The following is a 21,044-nucleotide window of genomic DNA, read 5'->3' as shown; positions in this document are numbered from 1 at the left end:
TGGTTGGTTGGTTTTGAATTATTAATTTACCTGGCTTATAAGCCCCAAATCAACACTTGAGTCACATTTTTCACACCCACTTCATCACAGCTATAACCATTATAAATTTTCTTCGAAAACTGGGCTAGGCTTTGAAATTTGTTTGCTTTAATAGAAAGCTGAAACTATTTAGGAAATTTTGTTGGAGACAGACAATACTGCAAGATAATTTTCTAAGAAGGTAACACCGCCATTTCAAGTGCAAGCCTGAACTAGTCCCACACATACAATAAAATATTTTACTACACTATAGCTTTTATAGCTTATCTTCTCTCCTCTTTCTCCAAGAACAAAATTTCTTATTTAATCCAAGTAGAAACAGATTTAAACTCCATTTATTTAAATTACTTATCTGAACACTCCAGTAATTTTAATTTAATTTTTAAAAGAATTGTACCTTTTGTATTAAATAAGAGATTACGAGACAAGCACATCAGCTGGCAAGAAGCAGTACAGCCTGATTCGGTATTCAGGATAATGTTCACTCTCTCAAAGTTATCTTGCAAACTAACTGGTTTCTCACTCATTCTACAAGAAGTTTTTAGAGACTCGTCTGAGGATGATGCCCAATAACAGTTCTACAGCACATTCCTCCAAATGAGGAATTCCTAGATTCCTTTACCGGTTACTCAACTTTTCACAATGAAACGAAGCAAACCAGCTCATGAGACACATTTAATACCATGCTACAGCACTTTATGCATCCATACAATCACAGTTCTTAAACTAGTATTGGTTGGCAGTGGAAAGCATTGAATGAAAAAAGGCCATCTAACCCATTGTCTTGAAAATAATAACTTTGCTTGCCAATAAACTAAGTGATTATGTTTTGTTAGGTATTCATATGTGCCTTGTTTGAAATATTATGACCAAAATCGAACATATTAATTAGCAAACCAACAGTTTCTAAGCGTAACGTATCTGATATAATTGGAATAACAAAAATTAGTACACCAGACTAAATTTTCTAAACCATACCGATTTAATATGGGCTGATATTTTCTGTACCACAGCCAAAGTTTTGTTGACAACATTAAAATGCAGTTGTCACTGCATCCAAAAAAACCCCAGAATAACAACAAGTATTAGTGATATTCTGGTATTCAGTAAAAATCTCAGTTAGTTTACTTATCAAAGACAATAAACTAAGATGGCCATTTCTTCACAAATCAATAGTAAAGTACCTTTTACGTTTTAAACAGTGAAACCTGTGCTAAGCAATCACTCAAGAGAAAACAAAACAATATATATAGACAGTTCACTGACAAAAGGGGAAACAAAAAGCTAACTTAGTTCTGATGTAGAAACCCATCACTGTTCTAAAGGGGAAAAAAAAGTTATAAAAAGTGAGCTTTGCACAGGTTTCACTATATATTGCCATGCAGAATTAATGTAGAATAAATGTATACATGCCTGCATATACAGAAATGTCTTTTCTTTAAAAGCCCCAGTTATAGTTCAGACACTCAGTTGCAAAAATAAATATATAATAATTTACAAATTCCTTGATATATATTGTTTTCCTTACATTTTTTAAAAGAACATTTAAAAACATACACAAGAAAAATAAGAAAGCCTTTAATGAATGAGCAACATTACAATTTAGGAATTTAATAGAAATAAGACCTACTACTCATGAGAGCAAAAAAAATTAAACTTTACCTTCTTTATTTCAAGGAAAAAATACTAAAACTTTTAGTTACCAAAATACAGTAACATTTTTTTTCCAGAAGATAGTAACAAAAATAAAGAAAGTAAAAAGAAAGACTATTTAAGAAACAGAAATTCTTTATTAAGGCAGAAATCTTTAAGTAAGAATCACAACTGTGAAAATGTCAACAGAAATGAGGTTGCAAGCAGAAATGCTTGAAAATAACCATAAAAACCTAAATCAACTTCAGTAATAAACTACAAGCTCAAGTGCCACTGAGAACATGCCCTCAAAAATCACAAATGCACACAAAATACCTATAATTACATTCTTATTACACACAAATTTTTTTAAGAATGCAATTCCTGAAGATTTTCATAACTGCCTTGTATTTTCCTTACACCAAAATGTTTATTATCATTGTACTGGTTATATATTAAAACAACGATGTATACTCAAGTCACTGTCAACGATAAATTCTATTGAAGCTGCTTCAAACTCCTGCAACTAGCTATTGAAGCACTTTTAAAAAAAATTACCTGTTGTCAAGACATTCTTAGTTTTGCAAGAGAGTAATTACCTTCTTGTACTGTTTGTCATTGTCATACCCCTGGTCAGTAGCTCTGAATGCTGTTTCTCCTGGAGAACCTAGGACAGAATTACAGAAACTCATTATAACATGCAAAAGGCATTTAAAAATTCTCAAACTACACCCATTATAAAATTAAAGTTTCAACCCCTATGAATTATTAATTCAATAATCTTTGAAGTTCCTATTAAAAAAAAGATTCACCTTAAGAAACTGAAAAAGAAATTCAGTTTAAAACTCATCTGAAAATTTTATATCTAGTTTGTGACTCAGATTAGTTATATCACAAGGGAGTAGGCAGCTTCAGTTAGACTATTAAAGTTCTGAAAACATTGTAAAATTAATTATTTCTGATAAACATGAAAGGATAATACAAATTCCATTGGTATTATTCTAACAAGAAAAAAATATATTCTTTCTTATTGTAATGACGTAGGTTTTCAAAACAAGCTTCTGGAAAATGCCTGAAATAAAAAGCATCTATTAAGGACTATGGCAGAGAAATAACAGCTATTCATCTATTCATTCTCATAGGGGAGGATCTAAGTATTTTTAAAATAGCTGGAAAGTATTTGTAATTCAATATTAAATTGTTGTAAATAGTTGTGTTTACATTGATATCCACTCCTCTTAGTATAGTAGTGTTTTAAGAGTTTGCTTTAAAGAGGCAGGTTAAGGGCAGTAAAAAGGGCTTTTACACACCTAACAACAGAAGTACATCAGAAGCTCCTAAGACTTCACTAACCAAATTGTAACCTGTGAAAAATCAGCAAAGAGGGGAAACAAAAATTATAAATACAAACCAAAATGCAAAACAAAGATGAGGGATCTTTGTCTCAGTTGGAGGACCACACAATCACAAATGGCAACTATGCCCATGTGAGTATGATAACAAATAACAGGTAACATCTCACAACACCAGTCAACACCACCACAATTTTAAACAGCCAAAATTTTAAACCGCCAAAATACATAGCAGATTGTAATCTGCTCTGTTCAACTTGTTTTCCACTTAGGTGCTCACTGAGTTTGTAAGATTAATAAACTAGTTCTGCCATTGAAAGTATTTTAAGAAAATGAAAATACACTTCTCATGCACACTGATATGGAAATATTTTCAAACACACTTAGAGCAATGACTATAACACCTCACAGATATAATCTTTCATGAATACAAATTTATGTGGTTTGATAATTATTAAGATATATAATAGAAATAATCTTGCACTTTACTACAAGAATGACTAGGTGAAGTTTTCAGCAGTGCTCATTAGCAAGTCAGATATGATGATCAAATCAATCATATTTCGCTTTAAAAAGCCCACCAATCAGAAATGTCTTATTCAAGGCTCCCAAAACCTGAAAACCATTAAGCCTACTACCACCTGGACACATTGAATCAACAAACCATCCCCTTGTCTTTTGTGAAGGATCTAGAACCTACTCCTTTGAAACGCAGGCCCTACCTAAGCTAAATCTTCAAGCAAGTCCTTCTGGAGCTGTGTCCAGATGGAAAATATCATACAATCCAAAAGCATACCTTCATTACAAATCTCTTATCTCACATGCTTGCAACATTAAGAACCATCATTCTTAATAATCCAACTCTTTTCTCCTGTAACAGCTGTGGTATTGTTACTGTCCACTGCCACTCTCACCTTCTCCAAATTCCAACTGGATACGTCCAGCTTCTGTGACTCACTGAAGCAATCTAGCTTTCAATCTGTTTGTTTAGAGTTGTACAAGAATTCTAGTTTTCTATGCAATTTCACATTTTGGTTCTCTGTACTTGCTACTAGAATTCTTGCTTTTAGAAATACATTACGCTTACCTGTGTCCATAACACTTTCAGACGAGATACTCAATGAAATGGCATGCATTTGCAGGATCCGCTTTCTTTTAGTGTCTAAGGACATATCTGTAACCTCATCTTGTAATAGCTTATGTTTTCAAAATTAAAACTAAGCTGAAAAATTGTTCTCACCAGGCGAAAAAAATCCTTTCAGTGAAGTGAAGCTCTCTCCAATCTTGTCAAAGTCAGGCAGAAGTTTGGCAAGGTCATCTGCATCAGGAAGGGCTTTGAGAAGTTTTTCTAGGAAAACAGTACAACAGCTAATGAGTAGGGTTTTTTCCCCATTATTTTTGTGAACAAAAATGGCTTAGGCTGTAAAACCTAGAAACTATTTCAGGACATGGCTTTTAAAATTTTTTTTTAAATAAAGAATTTAAAAGTTTCTTTCCACATGCACCTCCCCCCATTAGTGTTGGCGAAGATTATCAGCTCCGAAAAACCAATTGCTTTTTTAAACTTTGAACTTCCTGATAAGCTGGTTGCCTCAAGTACTTTAAAATTGCCTAAAACTTACTGCTGTGTTTCACCACCTTTTGTACATTATTTTCTCATATACTTTGTAGAGGATGTTTTAAAATTACATGACACTAACTATGCTCACCTCTTGTACATTTTAAGAAAAGCTTATTTTTCAATTTCATAAATAAGCCAATTTTGTAATCCTTTTAAAAAAACAAACTTATTAGCTCTAAAGTTCTATAAAAATGTAGTGTCCACTAGCAATAAAAACAAGACAATATTTGACTCTTACTCAGTCTCTGCATTTGTTTATGCAATGCTCATACATGTAGTAAAATCTTCATAAACTTTTTTTTAAAAGAACATCACCTTACTACTCTGCATATACAAGAAGTAACTCAGTGCTTGTTTTTTAGATTTCTATCTTTCATCTGAAAATATGCAAAAAACCTATCGTAACCAGAAGGTTCAGTTAAACAGAGTCTATATTTTTCATTTTCTTTTCTTCTGTATCTTCAAGATAACTTTGTAGATAGGTAGGTTCACTACTCTGCATTATGTTCTACTCATCTATTTATATATTTTACCTATAAGTGTGATTCATACAGAAAGAACTTTGCACATCATACTAGCAAAACCTGTGTAAGTCCCCTTGATCACGCTGCAACTCTCCTTTCAATAATGGGATATATGGCCAAATGAAAGGATGAATTATGGAATATCAATGTTAAACAATGCTTAATTTCTTCCTACAAACACACTGATACAAATACCTTGGTAAGACACACACCAAACTCTAACAATACAAGTTCACTCAAATTACAGCTATAAGATACTACTGGAGAGAGGCACTGAGGACCTACATCCTTACGTTTAAGTTTTACATATGCTAGTCTTTAGATAGAGTAACATTTTAGCTTTTGTGATACCGAAGTCAATATGTTCATCAAGCTCCCAAATGAAGTCAGGAACAATCCACTTATATTCATCGAGATCTGGCATCATGTCCTTCCACTGATCATATGTCTAATACAAAAAGGAAAAAAAAAATATAGTAGAAATAGAAAAAGAAAATGTATGTAGAGAAGCATATGAGCAATCTGCTGAAAAGTAATACCCACATATAAAACATACTAACCCACCATCTTTTAGATGTGAATACTACTATTAGATCTTTTAAAATCTATACTAGTTCTCTAAACAATGTTTTCCATATTTCACTTATCTTTATTGCCATAGTTAACGAAACAATGTCGTTTTGTATTTCTATGGATATACCAAGAACTATTGTTCTGAAGTACATAATAACAACAAAGACAAATGCACAAACAGCTTCCACAGATAAATACCTTCTTAGCTGTATAACCACCACCTACAGCAGATCCTAATATAAGATAGCGAAGTTTGAGAAGCCTTGATGCTAGTCTAGCTAGCCAAAAGTTCCTGTGGAACTGGTATCCATATTTTATATTTAAAAGTTTTGCTTTGCGTAGGGGAAGACGATTAAGAGAAGAGAACAGCTGAACAGATATCCTTAGTGGAGGTCTTTGAAATTTTGAACTTGGATAGTAGGGATGATGTATACTTCGGGAAATAAGATGCAAGTTTTTGAAGTGGTGATTTTCTTTTTTATTCCATAGCTGCTACTTGCTAGACTCCGGCAGATGACACTAGAAGAAAGAAATAAAAACTTTAAGTAACAGATTTCCTCAACACACCATTAACTCAATAACCTCTTTAGAAGCAATTCCCATTACATTTTAGCTGGTTATAGATAAATTAGAGAATCACACCAATTGTACAATTTCCAGCTATCCGTTGGTAGCTACCAGGAAAATAAAAAGCTGTAAACATCGTTAATGGGTATTGTATTTCTAGTGATTACAGAAATAAAACCTTAAATACCATTTATGAAGTCTGTTATGAATTAAATTTAACTTCCACACTGGATTAAGGCAAGTAACATATCTGTGGTAAAACACAGTTTGGGCAAACAGGAGCTAAGAGTCCTCAGAAGACAACGATCAACTTGCAACATAACAGAAAACTTGATAGTTTGGCCTATCTTGTTATTCAAAATGAACTTTTAGAGAACATTAAGTTTGTAGAGGATTTTCAAACTTAAAAAAAACAATACACAGACAAAATTCTAGGATTACAGCATTATAGTTTTGTCTTAGGTCATGCACAGGCAAAATTACTTCTGGAGATGGCTGCACCATGTTTGTTGAAGACTTCAATAAAGTAGTCCAGATTTATGCAAGACAGAAAATTTCAGTCTGAAATATTTGACTTTGAAAACAGAGTTCAGCACATGTTAAAACACAGGAACCTTATCAATCCTGCCTACGTTAAAACAAATGCCGAGGCTGGAATAAAGCTCGTTCTATACTTTCAATTACACTATCTGCATGCTTCAACATTTTGAGGTAGCTTTGCTAGTTTAGGGAAAAGACAACTGCTCTGAAAAAAGCAACTTCTGTAACTTTTTAGTCTCACCATCATATCAGAATGGTTAATATGAAATAATTTACTGGATGAGTGAAGTTATAGTTCTTGAAATTAATGCTTGTCCCTTGATGCTTTTTTCAGGGTTTTCAATATTATCAAGTGCATTTACATACAAAGGAACAAACAGAAAAGAAAGTGCTGCACACCATTGAGAAGGCAAATTATTCATCCCATAATCCTAAACGATTTAAAATTAACAGATCTTAAAGAGAATAAGTGAATCATATGAAATGGAAAATATTACAGCTTTTTCCAATAACATGCTCTACAATCTATGCAGTTCTTTGCTTTGAGATTTTCCAGGTACTGGAGATGACACTATCTATGACAGGCATATTCTTAACGTCCAAAGAAGTGGAAGACTTTGTTAGAAAAGCACTTTTGACCCAGAAATTGAGCTTTTGGAAGAGAAGTTAAAAATCAGAATTATGTGAATTGAGACATTTTCCTCTCTTAAAAGACCCACTCTCCCGATGATCTATGTTTAGAATTTCCTTTAGTTTAATGGAAAGCTTAGAAAAAGGAAACTCCACTGACTCTTATGAAAGTCCTTGTTCATAAAAGTCACTATGATTTTGAAGAGTATCTTCTTGCTGCTCTACAAACTGTTCAGAAGGCTGTGCCTTTGTAATAACAAACTTAGTATCTAGAAAGAGGATAATAAGCAGGAGCAGAATAATCCCTAACGTAGTAACAAGTTTCTCCTCTTTGATATGGAATAACAAGAGGCTCAGAAATTAACCACAGATAGTACCAATACAAAAGTGGCTACATAACAACAAAAAACAAAAGTGCGTCCACACTAGCAATGTTTTATTTCCTGTTTTTGAAGACATTTTTTTAAATCAGGGTATGGTAAGCCTGTACAAAGCGAGCTGATGACTAGGCCATTATTTCTTTCATTTTGCAGTCACCACCATTACACAGAAACTTAATATTTTCAGCAGAGACCAGTGGTAATATATACTATGGCAGCCACTTCTCATTATTAGTCTTCACCTAGGTTAAAGGCATTTTGTAATAGTATGTAATTTTCTTCTCTGTGATTGTTCTTTTAAAATACACTGTGTTTTATAGCATTCATTCTGTATGTTTAAACTGAAGGAAAAATTGAATTCCATCACGAATTGTTGTGGCAAGAACTTGATCAACAAAAATTGCCTTTTGAATGCTATTGCATATTTCAAACCCTACCTGCTTTAATTGAGCATATAAAATCTTATAATTCATTAAGAAAAAACACTACTCCACCACTACATCAAAACTTCCATTTTCTCCTTCCTTCTCCCCTCCCACTGCCAAAACCTCCTGATCAATACTGACAAAAAAAATCACCTTAAGATCTTCACTGAAAAGTGCAATTAGACTGAAAAGGGTGCCAAAACAATGCTATTAAATTAAGTATTTAATGAGTTCCAAATTTGAAGCCTCTGGAAAGCTGGTTTTAACAACAATAACAAAAATTAGCCTTCCAGACATGAGCCGCTCTACCATTAGAATCTGCCTGATTACAGGCCTGTGACCTGACTACTCTTGCACTGCACAGAGATTACAGATCCCTTGTAAAACATGAGTGGCCTGTTACTACTGATAGCCAAGCATTTCACCTGGAAGTCACACCTAACATTTTACACATATTGCTCCAGTTTAAGACTTCAAAAAATCCCCACCTCAGCTGGGATAAATTTTCTGTAAAGACAGGCTATATACACTTTCAATAGCTATGACTGCAAAGCAGTCTTTCACATTTAATCCAACAAAGAGCACTGTGGTATTTTCTTTGTCATTCAGCACCAGACAACACTTATTTTCCTACTCCTGGTCCCACATCTGCCAAGGAACATTGTAAGGTTACCGGCCATTCAGTTTCACCACTCCTGTCTGGAATCATGTAGAAGAACGGTGAAAACCAAGAGGAACGTAGGGTAGCGGATGGGGAGGCCCAGCGTCTGGACACGAAGGCGGCCTGAACCCCCTAAGGCGGGAACGCAGGAGATGCAGCTCCCTCCCACATCGCACCCCCGGGTTCCAGAGGAGCTGAAGGACAGGGAATTTCCCCGCCTGGGAGCGGCAGCCCCACCGCAGCAGGCCTCAGGCTCACCCCTGCGCCATTCACACACACACCCACCCCCCCACCTCGCACCCCGACCCCCTGGGGGCCTCCGGTCTCCCCCGCGGGCAGCCCCGTTCTCACGGGTGCCCGAGCCCTGCTCAGCCGGGACGGGTGTTACAACCCACCCCGCGCCCGCGGCAAGAGGCCCTGAGGTCGGAACAGGCGGGAGAGGGTCGCGGCTCTGGCGGCCGCTCACTCCGCACAGCCGCCGCGCCCCGGGGGCCCGGCCCGCCGGCGGCCCGCAGCGCCCGCCCTGACCCCTGCCGCGGCCCGCCCCGCTCACCAAGCCTCCGCCGCCCGCGTCCGCCACATTCTAACGGCCAGGAGAGGCCCGGAGCAGCCGCACGCACCGCGGCCGCCGGCCGGGGCTCCGCCGCCGCGCCTGGCGACCCGGGCTGCCGCCGGCAAGGGCAGGGGGAGCCGCCGCAGGCTGACAGCGCTGCCGCCGCTTCCGGCCACCGCGGTCCGGGCGGCCGGCCCGGCTGGAAACCGCGCCCCCGCGCAAAGGTTCCGGGCGCGGCGGCGGCGGGGGAGGCTTTTGAGGCAGCAGCGCTGGGGGCTTGTCCGAACTGGAGGAGCGGAGAGGCGGGTGTTATGGCTCCTCCACAGCTGGGCCTTGCGTTCTCCCTCGCACCCCAGCGACGACAGGGCCAGACCTCAGCGCCTCACCCCTGTGCCCCTGGGCTGGCCCAGGGCACCCCGGGCTCGCCTCCGCGGCCTGGCCCGGCGGGTCAGCGCTGGAGGGGGTGGTGAGGCCCAGCCCCGGGTGGCAGCCTGTGGTTGTACGAGGGTCTTCCACGCCGCTTAAATAAGATTCCCAGATGAGTTCCCAGCTGTTGTTGCGCTGAAGAAGTGTGTGAAATGGGTGGCAGTGCTGCCTTGAAATCTGGAAAGCACAAGGTGTGTCCAAATGGGCTTCAGTGAGGTTTTTTTTTTGGGGGGTTGCCAAATGGAAGCTGGAGGCAGAGGAGGAAGCAGGAGCGTTCAGCAGATCTGGCCATCTGCCCTCAGACAGGATCACCAGTTCTGTCATTTCTGAGCGGTGCGTGCCTCACCTGTCCGTAAAGAACACAGGCGTTGGCGTGTTCACCTGGCAATTGCAGTGCTTGCTAACAATAGAAAGTTTTCCCTCGTGCCTGATTTGTATCTTTCTTGCAGCAAGTTAACTTATCCACAGTGGACATGGAGAGTATGATTTTCTCCATTTACATGTTTGAGAACTCTTGTCATGACTCCTCTCAGTCTCCTTTTCTTTAGATTAAACAACCCTAAGTTCCTCTTCCATGTTTTCTCACTCCTTTGTCATTCTACTCTGTGCTGTCCTGTGGACTGTCACCCATTCATTCACAGCTTCCTATCTGTAATATGCCCAGATCTGTGTATCATCACGTGCTGAGCTAAACAGAAAAAGAGATTTCGGGTGTTTCATAGGCCAGCCTTCTGTTTATATAGTGAGATTTTGCAGAGCAAAATAAGTTGCAGAAGGATAACATAATACATACGTGTATTTTCAGGACTGAGATAAAAGTTGTAGGTGTGAGGTGAGGCCTATGTTTTTGTCTCTTACTTGCTTGCTTTTAGATTTATTTATTTATTTATGAATTTAGGGGACTATATTTTAAGTCTTACCTTTGCTTTTGTATTTAACTTGAAGAGTTATTTTTGTGATTTATAGCTGGTTTTTAAGGCAAATTTCAATGTAAAAATAAGAATGATGATATTCCATAGGACATGATAGAAATAATTTTTTATTTATAAACTAATATGTAATTCTTACTTTGAACAGTAGAGGGCATCATATAACTAAAGGTTCCGGTTTAGGATGCTTTAGAGGTGTTTTCTCCAGGAGAAAGTGAACCTGCTTAAGAAAATTAACAAATTCCACAATCTTCATTGGTTCTGGATTAACAGATTTTGCTGGAATATTATGTCAGGTTGCCAAACTATGGAAATGCTGCATGTTTTACACCTTTAATCTGTTTTTAATTTGTTTTCAGTTGTGAAGATATAAGTCTCCCTAATAAGGGTGTTCTGTAGGAGCAGAAATTGTCAATAAGTGATGGACTAAGGGTACAAATAGTGAATAGATTGGATGAGCCTTGATTCTTCCCTGGAGACCCAGGTTTGGTGGGATACTCTGCATGCAGCTCGTCTCTCTTCTCTGAGAAAGGGTAGCCAAGGACCCCTACTGCACCCTAGTCTTCTACAGATACTAGAAAGAGCAAGGCTGACATTTGGGGAAGCAGCAAAAGCTGACCAGGCAGAAAAACTGTGTGTGGCTGTCCTGTTTTCCACCTCTGGCACCTCCCAAAGTAATGATTCATTTCCCAAAATCATCAGCCTGCCTTGGAAAAGGTACCTTTGCTGTTGTTTCCTGTCTTTTATAGCTCCTCAATAGCAATGCTCAGTTTTCTTGTATAATCAGGTTTATCAGAAAGGGACTTTATTGCATTCTTTCTTTTTAATTTTTATTTTGAAAATTGTGATTCTCATGTAGTAACTGGAATTCCTGTTGCTGGGTCTCAGAAGAACAAAATGAAAAGTTAGAAGGCTCAGAGCTAGCCTCGGAGTTGCAGTGGGGAAAAGGAAGGGGTAACACTGAAGCTGGGGTATGGATAGCTCCTTTTTCCCCCTTGATCTTCTCACAACATCACCTGTAACACAGCTTAGAACAGTTATATCCTTTTCTGTCCAGCCTCTGGTCTGGGTTCCTTTTGAGAGTGTGCTAGGTGTTAAGACAAAACATCTTAGCTCCAATGCAAACTGCTTGTCACCAGCATTTTACAAACATCTGCTTTGCAGGTCTGTGCCTGGCTCACATTACTAGCAATGGGCAACTTTTATTGTATTAATTGACCTAGCTCCCTCATTTTCTTTTCTCTGTTCCCAGCATTTCTCCCATTTCTGTTTCTCTGAGCCCACCCACTTCAGGATAGGCAATGGTCTTTCCTGATGCTTGAGATGTCTGAGACTTGTACAAGTCCATGCCACATGGAAGTAAAATGCTAATGAATAGGAAGTAACTTGGTGCCTCTTGATCTGTTTCAGTCACCCTAGACTAACTTGGCAGTTCTTGATCTGTTTCAGTCACCCTAGAAATAATATTTTAGTTTCCTTAACATATTTGCTGGAAGAACAGGTTTGCCCTTCCTGACCTCATTCCTAAAATATTTGGTGTGTAACTTCTTAAAAGGTAGCAAAGGACAAGGAAATAGTAATGAGAGTGAGTCATAAGACTAATAAACAAATGCAGCCCAACACTAGCAAAAAAAAGGAGGTGCTAAAACCCTCGGTGCTGTTTTTCTGCCAGCTTCCTTTTGGCCCTGATTTGGAGGTCAGAGACATTTGTATTCAGCTCACTGACATCAGTGGGGAACTCCAGTTTCGCTCAGGAGGGAGTAAATAACCTCAGTGATGTTCCGCAAAGCTATATGGTGGGGTCAGGACATATTCTGTGATGATACTCTTAATAATGAATAAAAATACTGGTTACAGATCCTACATGGCTGGATCCTGACACAGTCAGTGCATAAATCCACCTGCACAAACTGGGGCCCTTGTTTACAGTGCCAGAGCTTGAATTTTTATCCAAGGCATATGTGGGGATCACAGCTGACACTTAGTTCAGGCTGGTTGCTAAAAGTGTTAACAACAGCAATGCCTGTTTTCCTTCTCATTTGGACACACTCCTGGTCTCCAGTGATTCCATAATCTCTTGAAGAAAAATGTTCCCCTCTTGCCCTCCCCTGAAAGTTGCATGCCACAGCACTTGCTTTTACCTATCAGAGTTATGACCCAGAGTCATATTGTGGCAAACACTTCTGAGATCTAACTTTTTCTTTCTTGCAGTGCCTTTGAGTGCATTTTGCATGTACCCTCGCAGTCACAAAACTCCAACAGCAGAATAAAGGGAGGAGGGATGAATGTTACCTGCTAACCCCACAGAGAGGGAGGAGCTTCATTCTTCAAACATCAGCAGAGTTATAAGGTGTGTACTTAGAGCACTTCCTCAATGTAGAAATTCAAGCATACAACGCTGAAGACCTGTCCTGAGGGTGCTCTAGAAGGACTTCAGAGGGTCATTTCATGGGGGAAAATCCTGCCAAGAACCATTATGCACAGCTTAACCAGGGAGAAGAGAATGAGATGGTGAGTCGTATCTCTGTCTAGGTCTTTCTCAACTTGAAGCAGTAGATGGCACATATTCTGCAATAAGATGCTACAGTGTGTAATTTAGTTATGGATGGTGAGGGTGTTCCCATAGCAGAAACATACAGTTAGGAAGGGATGTAATTTTTTTTTAGCGGAAAGAAAGTTGTATGTGTCCACTGGATTGAATTGGTTAACCTCTCCAACAGGGAATGGCTTGACAGATTATTGATGTGGCATTATAAGTCTAGGTGGAGGTGGTCTTATATGAGCTTGAGGGGTGGGCTGGCTGAATTTGACAGCTGAATCTCTAGGGCTGGCTCCAGTCACATGAGGACTGGGAACCTTGGCTTTCTCTGGAACATAAAAACCCATGTTATGTTTGCATAAATTATTAGCAAATGCAGTCTGTTGAATTGGCAGCACTATTCCAGCCTGAGCGCCTGTATGAAGCAGGATTTCTAAATACAGAACCACCATGTTTCTTTCCAGAGTTTCCCAGGGAGGAGTATGTTTACATGCATTCTGTAACATGTGGAACTAAGTCCTATGACCTACTTCATGGCGCTTCTTTTAAATAGTAAGCCCAGTGCACGATTGTAGTAAATTCAGTCCTTCTTAGCTGCTTTGGCATTGCGGTGTGTTACAGATCAGCTATTTGTCACGTATCCATTCTGTCTATCTAACAGACTGAGCTGGAGATGTCAGACCCATGGTGCAGCTGTACATCAACAATTCTCATGCCTGTCTGGTAAATGCAGTGCTTCTCAAAATTCCTGTGCTGCAGAGCTACTGTAGCTCTGCTATGACTGTGTAGGATTTCTGGATGTACAAGAGCCCCAGCAAAGCTAGTGAAACACAGTCACTTACAAGCTGACATGACTGTTCACTTCCAGAAATCCTGGAGAAATCTTCAAAATCTACTCACTGAGAATTCCATTTTAGTGAGAAAGAGACCATGTCATGGAAAAACAGGGACATTTGTAATCCCTAGATACAAACGTAGATTTTCAGTCAGCTCTCTTCCATCCAGGGAAGGGGAGGTGTCATATTTTGCGTAATGCAAACAGGGGTAATCTGGGATGTGCTGGAGAATGCAGTACAGAGTCATCCAGCAGCATGAACGGAGCACCGCAGGAAGCACAAGGCACTGGTTCTGAGGGTGGGGACTAATTAGCTCAGTGCAATGCAGAACCCAGCTGGCTCTGCTGCTGAGTTACTCAACCTGCTCGAAGTACCCCGCTCCTGGCTCTAGCCCTGGTGCTGATGTGCCACTGCTCCCCAGCTCCAAGTGGCTGCTGGTTTTGTGTCAGTGCTCCACCCTGTCCCCATCCTTCTAGGACCATAAACACCCTGTCATTCTCTTCCCACTGCTGGCACTGTCACTAGCAATGCCAAAATTGAGCCTGAGCTAATTAGGTTTAAGTGGACCGTCTAGTGCTCTGTAGAGCCCCACTACTGTACCCTGGATGTCCCATTCCAGCTGTGCACTAGTGGGACATCCAAGTTGTGCTTGCATGGAGCCAGCTATCCCAGTAATGTTCTTGTTTCTCACTGGGATCATACTGAGCACATGTGCCGTGAGTCCAGTGCTTGGGGATCACACTGTGAATCTGAGGTTTTCCGTGCTAAGTTGGTGCGTGTGCACAGTGTTGAGTCAGTCCGCTCTGTGAATACAGTATCTGGCAGTTGCCATGCTCTCTATGCCTACAATGAGCATGAGAAGTGCTCATTCACCTGAGGTTCCCAAATGAAAGTCACAGAAAAAAGATTGATAAAGCAGTCAAGTAGTAGGTGCAATTAAAACCATAGCCAAATTGTGCTAGATTTGGCAGGTATGTATGTGTCTCTGTTATGTATGTGAAAGAGAGAGAGAAAAAAGTTACGAGTGTGAGAGAGGAAGTTACCTGTGAGGGTGTCTGAGGTACTGTAAGAGGACGAGGGAAAAAGCGTGTCTATAGAAAAAGAGAACAGCTAGTGTGCGTATTTGTGTGAAAGAGAAAAAGAAAGTAATATGTAGGGGAGAGAAGTTGTGAAGAAAGAGACAAAGAAGGCTGTGTTTAAGCAGAGGAGAGAAGTAGAGTGCATGGGGTAAAAGAGAATTATGTGCAGACATTCTTTCTTTGTTAAAATCATATGTTTTAAATTATTGGCAGCCACAGCAAGTGGCACTGGCATAAAATGTCTTAGTGACCCTGCAACATTTTTTTTAATTCTAAGCAATGAAAAATATTTTTTGACGTTATTTTTAAGAGTAAGTTTAATCCACCTGAACCAAATTATTAACAAGCGGTTCTCAACTCCTCAAACAAGATCATATCACTTGGTGTAATAATGTAACAGCTGACATTGTGCAAGTGCCAGTTCTTTCAGAGTGAAATCGTTCAAGTAATTCTGAAAGCATGTTAGTAGTTCATTTGGACTCTGGACATGCAGTGCCTTCCTATGTTGAACTAGCTGTCCCTTTTGCTGAGGAAGTTGGGGACTCTAATGAGAAGAAATACTTTTAAGTTTTCTTCAGTGTTTCCATTTCTTGGTACAGCTGAGATGCTAGATAGTCCTGTATTTAAGAATAACCACTCTGACTTAGGAAATCTACCCTATATATCCTTGTGTACATCTTTGGGATTACTTTATGAGGCTGGAGCACATTTGCTTGAACGAGAGTTCACTTTCCTGGTACCCAGCTAAAACTTAGCAATGTATATTTGTAGCATGCGATAATATCTCTCTCTTCATAAACATTTGTAGTATGGGAAAGATCTCAGTAGCGTGAGAGCATTCTGGACAGAGCAGCTTGCCTCAGAGAGGGCTAATAGGTATGGTAACAGGAAGGGGTTTATTTTAGGAATTACCTTGCTTTTTTTTCCCATCCCTTCAGCAAGATCTGTTTGAAGGTGTTTTTGAGAGGAAGTAATTGTTGATGAAATAGGAAGAGGGAGGAAAAACACAGCTGCATGCCCTCTGCCAGTTTGATGCTCCTCTCTGTACAGCTTGGGACTAATCATTCCCTTTGCACAAACCCTAAAGTGCAAAGCATAAGTCTTGTAGTGCAAAAGATTGTGAAAGACTTCGACAGGCTGCTGCTTCAGGAAGAATTTACGAGAAGCGTGTCTTAAGCACATGTTCCCCAGTTGCTTACGTCTGAAGGAATGAGACAACTGCAGTCAGTCATCCGGTGAACCCCAGTTTGCCGCTGCATATTGGCAGCTGTCTGCTTCCTTTGGGATGCCAACTTTCTGAAGGGGATCTGATCCAGGTATTTTATATACTTTGAGTTTGAAAAAAATAACTCTTGAAATTAAGATAGAATCTGAAAGGCACAACCTTGTTCCTAATGGAACAATAGTGAATGTTGCTATTGGCTTCAGAGGGAAGAGAAACCAACCTCTGATGAAACAGGTTCTGCTTGGTAAGAATGAGATTCAGTTATTAAATTCCTTGTGAATCTTAATCAGTCTTTCAAGTCTAATCCTATTATCTGTTGTTATAGCAACAGGTTGTTCGTAATAGGGTACCTGGTGATTGGGTTGCCAGAAATATGATAGTTCACAGCCACTGTTTAGGCTCCTTGCTGGTAGCTAGAGGCCCTTGTTTTCACCAAAGAAAAGGGTGCCTGAACTTCTTTGACTTTTGCATTTACATTCTTCTGTGCAGATGACCTGGCAGTTACAGGCAATTTTTCTTTCAAACATAAGTAACAAAGACTTGTTGGACACTAGAGTGGTAAGCCCTTGAGTGCTGGCTTTGTATGATTGTAAAAGCAGCTAAGACCTTTCTTGGAATAAGCACATTTTCTGCCAACTGAGCAGGTCTGGCGGCTTTTTCTGTGCAATAATCCATGGCCTCTCACAAGTTAAAGCATTTTGTTTTAGTCACTTTTCTGACTGTTAGGAGTCTCAAGAGAAAGGGGACATTAACAGATGAGGAAACAAAGTTTTACAGTACACTACAATTTATTAAAAATTATTCTACAGAGATGAGATGAGCCCTGCATACCAGCCTCTTTTGTAGACAGTGCTACCTCCTGTGAGATAAAGGGAAGCCCTTTGGAGTCTTACAGATAGCTGATCTTAGCTTTTTTTTTCCACCATCTCTTAGTCTGGTGCCCTCAAGAACCCAGGTTGTTTGGCTGTGTAATGTTATATGTGCCAAATGCACACATTGAGCCCTAAAAACCTTCTCACACAGCAGAAAAGTTGTGAAGGTGCAAATCTGTATTCATCAGACCCATCTTCAAAAGAAGCATGTCTGCATCAGCACAGCATCTTTGTGCAACGAAATACAACCCAGCAAAAGTTATTCTCTTTTCCTTAACAACATAAAACCAGCCTGACAGACATGTTCTTACTGGTGACATCAACACCAGGATTTCTGCCAGCCCTGGAAGTATTATTTGCCATAGTGGACATGCATTTGCTTGGAGATCTTTGTAGCATAGGCCTGGTGAATCCTGAATAAGCTTGACAAATTTCCAAACCCCAAGTACTGTAAGACATTCACATGGCTAGATAAACCGGCTGAGAAACCTGCATCATGTGTGTGCTTGTTCCCCCCTCCTTCATGCACATTGTGGATACCTCTGTTGCGGATCTAATATTCACCTTTTTTTTTTTGGAGAATTCTTCTAAAGAATTCCACTGTTGACTTATTTGACAGGTGAAAAGTGTTTGTACTAATACTGTTTCTGTTTCTACAGGGAGTTATATATGTACTAAATGCTTTTTTATGAATGCAGCATTCATTGCTATAGTCCTTCCAGCTGAAGGCACAGGGTCAGGAAAAACACCTCAACCTAACAGAACATTTTATTCTGAAGTTAAGTATTAAAAGGTTCCAGTCCAGGGAATTTTGTCACAAGTTAGGTTTGGAGCTCAGTCTATTTTCCTGCCTAGCTTTACTTCTGAATGATGTGGCCCAGGTAACCTGCACCAGACATTTCCAACCCATGGGAAATACTTTGCTTTGGCTTTAGATTACTGCATGGACATCCAGATACAAAACAGCAGTTAACATCTGATGTTTATTCTTTCCCAGCTTACTCCTTGTAGAGCTCCTGAACACCTATATTCAGAAATGTCACATTCATCAAGGCACAAACCAATGAACCTGAACCAACACCTGTGTTCATAGGACAGAATGTGCACTGGGTCAGAACAGCTCAAGGGTATCTATGTATGTATGTATGTATGTATCTATCTATCTGTCTGTCTATCTCAGGAAAGCCCCTTGTGAGAAGCAGCAAGATCCAGCAGACAGTGTAGTGGAAGTCTTAAGAGCATGGCCTTTTTTTTCCCAGCTGAGCTGTTTTTCTTGTCGTCTTCTCTCCTAGTTTTCAAAATGAGGAATACTGATGCATGCTTGGTTTTGGGAAGTGTCTTGAGATCTAAGGAATCAAACTATTATTTGAGGGGAAACTATTCTGGAAAACAAAGGCCTGGAAACATATGCAGGCGTAGGGGACTCAGATACATATTTTGTTATATAGGTTCATGGTTTCCTAGGCAGAGAAAGACAGAGTCTATGGTTATGTTGTCATATCAGGCTTGGGGAATCGTTCAGCATTTCAGTGGAGGAGAACACTGCCAACAGAAGATGGTCCCAAATGACTGCCAGTCACATGCTGAGTGCCTGCCCTCTCCCTTCTTGATTGCATTAACAGTCTTATTGACTTCTCAGACTTTGGGTGTAAGGCACAAAAGCTGGAAATTAAAGGAATGATTCACTGGCAGAAGCAAGATGTACATGGCAGCAATCTCATTCTTCCCCACCCTGATATTCATGCCCATCCCAATTTGAAAATATTATTCCAGTTATTCCAGGTCCAGCCATTTACTGGAGGAAGTCCGAAGGTACGTTCTTTTAACAGTTCTTCCCTTAGGCATCTTTGTCTCCTTGGGAGTTCCTTTGCCTTGCTGACAAGCTGTAAAGTCTGTATCCAAGCATCTGGATCTTGCTAGTAAGCAGTTGCTGTGAACAGTAACTTCACATTGTTCTATGTACTATTCTGTATGCTGGTGCTGACACTAATTTTGTAACCTTTTTGTGAAGTATACAACTAGACAGAGGTGAATAGACAGCATTCGTGAATATTGCTAGCACGACTGCCACACCAACTACCTTCTAGCAACCTTGCCTATCTGCTGTCCTCCATGAGCTTCCTTCTATCTGCTGCAGAGTTGCCTTTTTCTCTTGGGCTTCTCAGAGATTATAGAAGCATTTGAAAACGCTGAGCGTGTGCATCTCAGGGTGGTATAACCAGGTCCTGTGCAATGCAGGCCACTTCGCTGTGTAGTTTATCATACCTTTTCCCCACAGTTGCCAATTTCTTCCCTTTAGAAACCCCATGGAGATTAGCTAGGAAGATAGAGTCCGTCTTTTGGAGAATGACATAGAGCAGGTAGGCCGAGGCAGCGTGTGGAACCACTGGGTAGGGCCTGCGTTTCACATAACAAGCAAAGACACCAGCACAGAACCAGGTATTACTCATCCTTCCAATTACATTGCCTTTTCTTCTCACCTTGTGAATGGATCTTGCAATATCTGTGGCTGCAGATATCTGATCTCCAGAAGCAGATTGCACAATTGCTGCAGGTATACTATGAAGAAGGAGATTGAGGAATCTTAACCCTTATGTTAGCAAATTCTCCTGGTCACCTGATGTAATTTCAGCCATGCAATCTCCCATCTTAGATCAGGGCTGGGTCTTCTCTATAAATTCACTGTATACATTTCATTTTGCCTTTACCGAGTCCCTGCTAGCATTACTGAGAGGGAATTTGTCCATGGTATCAAGACCTGGCAGCTCTTAAACTGTGATGCTGACAGTCATCCCTTTGAAATTTTAGGCAAGTCGCCTTGCCTCGCTGTAACAATTTCCCCAGCTTTAAAAATGGAATAATAATACTTACTCATACAGCTACAGTGAGTAGCTTCCTTTGGTCCTCTGAACAAGTAAAGCATTCTGCAAGTGTTCATTAGATGTTCTTACTAACAGTTATTATTACTATTTTGGGGTGTTAGGACAATGGCACATTGGCAAGGTCCAAAATCCCCATACTGGACCTATCATGGAAGATGGTAACAGCCCTACAAAGGCTATGTCTGTGCCGAGTTGTTCAAAGCAGCTCCAGCTGGTGCAGCCACACAATGCCATTCGGCACCATGCAGAGACACTAGCCGAGTCTCTAAAGTGTAGGTGCATTAATGCAGACTCACTGCTGTGGCAGGACAGCAGTGGTGCTTCTGATTCTGAAGCAGGCACTGTCTCAGCTGCTGCAGTGTGTCTGCACCACTCTCTATCCCCTAGTGCAGATGTACTCACGTTCTTTAGCTGTCTCACCCAAGGACCTTAAAAAGCTGACCAGGCAAATCTGTGTTCCTAACCTGGGGCTTAAAGGTTAGGGCCTCTATATTTTGATAGCATTCCATTCATGCACACACGTAACAGTGTCTCATGCTGAGTTTCACAACTACATAAAACTATTTAAGAGGTTTGGTCAGACTACAGCAATCCAGAATTTGTGAAGTTGAATGAAAACTTCTGTGAAACATGCAAAATTTTTTTCTAGTCATGCCTAGGACACATAAAGAAGCCAAATACAAGTTCTATGACTTGTTTTTTCACAGTACCATACCAAACAGTACCTATGGGAGAGCAGTGGATGACGGGAAAGTGTAG

The 21,044-nt window shown here is 40.1% G+C and overlaps 2 protein-coding genes across 3 annotated transcripts in view; one reads left to right on the top strand and one right to left on the bottom strand.

Moving 5' to 3' along the window:
• The window catches only part of OPA1 (OPA1 mitochondrial dynamin like GTPase), a 58,584-nt gene extending 48,970 nt beyond the window's left edge, over positions 1-9,614 (bottom strand). The window contains 7 exon segments of the mRNA XM_068405921.1: positions 2,271-2,338; positions 2,982-3,035; positions 4,264-4,371; positions 5,520-5,616; positions 5,940-6,209; positions 6,212-6,260; positions 9,498-9,614. Of these exon segments, the coding sequence (XP_068262022.1) occupies positions 2,271-2,338; positions 2,982-3,035; positions 4,264-4,371; positions 5,520-5,616; positions 5,940-6,209; positions 6,212-6,260; positions 9,498-9,526 (675 nt within the window). The 5' untranslated portion in view covers positions 9,527-9,614.
• A 3,686-nt stretch (positions 9,615-13,300) lies between these two features.
• LOC137666465 (probable cation-transporting ATPase 13A4) overlaps positions 13,301-21,044 on the top strand; it is a 43,640-nt gene continuing 35,896 nt past the window's right edge. For both annotated transcript variants that reach the window (XM_068406487.1, XM_068406486.1), the window contains exon 1: positions 13,301-13,363. In XM_068406487.1, coding sequence (XP_068262588.1) covers positions 13,301-13,363 — 63 coding nt within the window. The remainder of the gene's footprint in view (positions 13,364-21,044) is intronic.

This window comes from Nyctibius grandis, chromosome 8 (genome assembly GCF_013368605.1).
Source record: "Nyctibius grandis isolate bNycGra1 chromosome 8, bNycGra1.pri, whole genome shotgun sequence".
NCBI classification, from domain to species: Eukaryota; Metazoa; Chordata; class Aves; order Nyctibiiformes; family Nyctibiidae; genus Nyctibius; species Nyctibius grandis.
The sequence above is the reverse complement of the archived record's forward strand: the minus strand, read 5'-3'. Positions and strand labels throughout refer to the sequence as shown.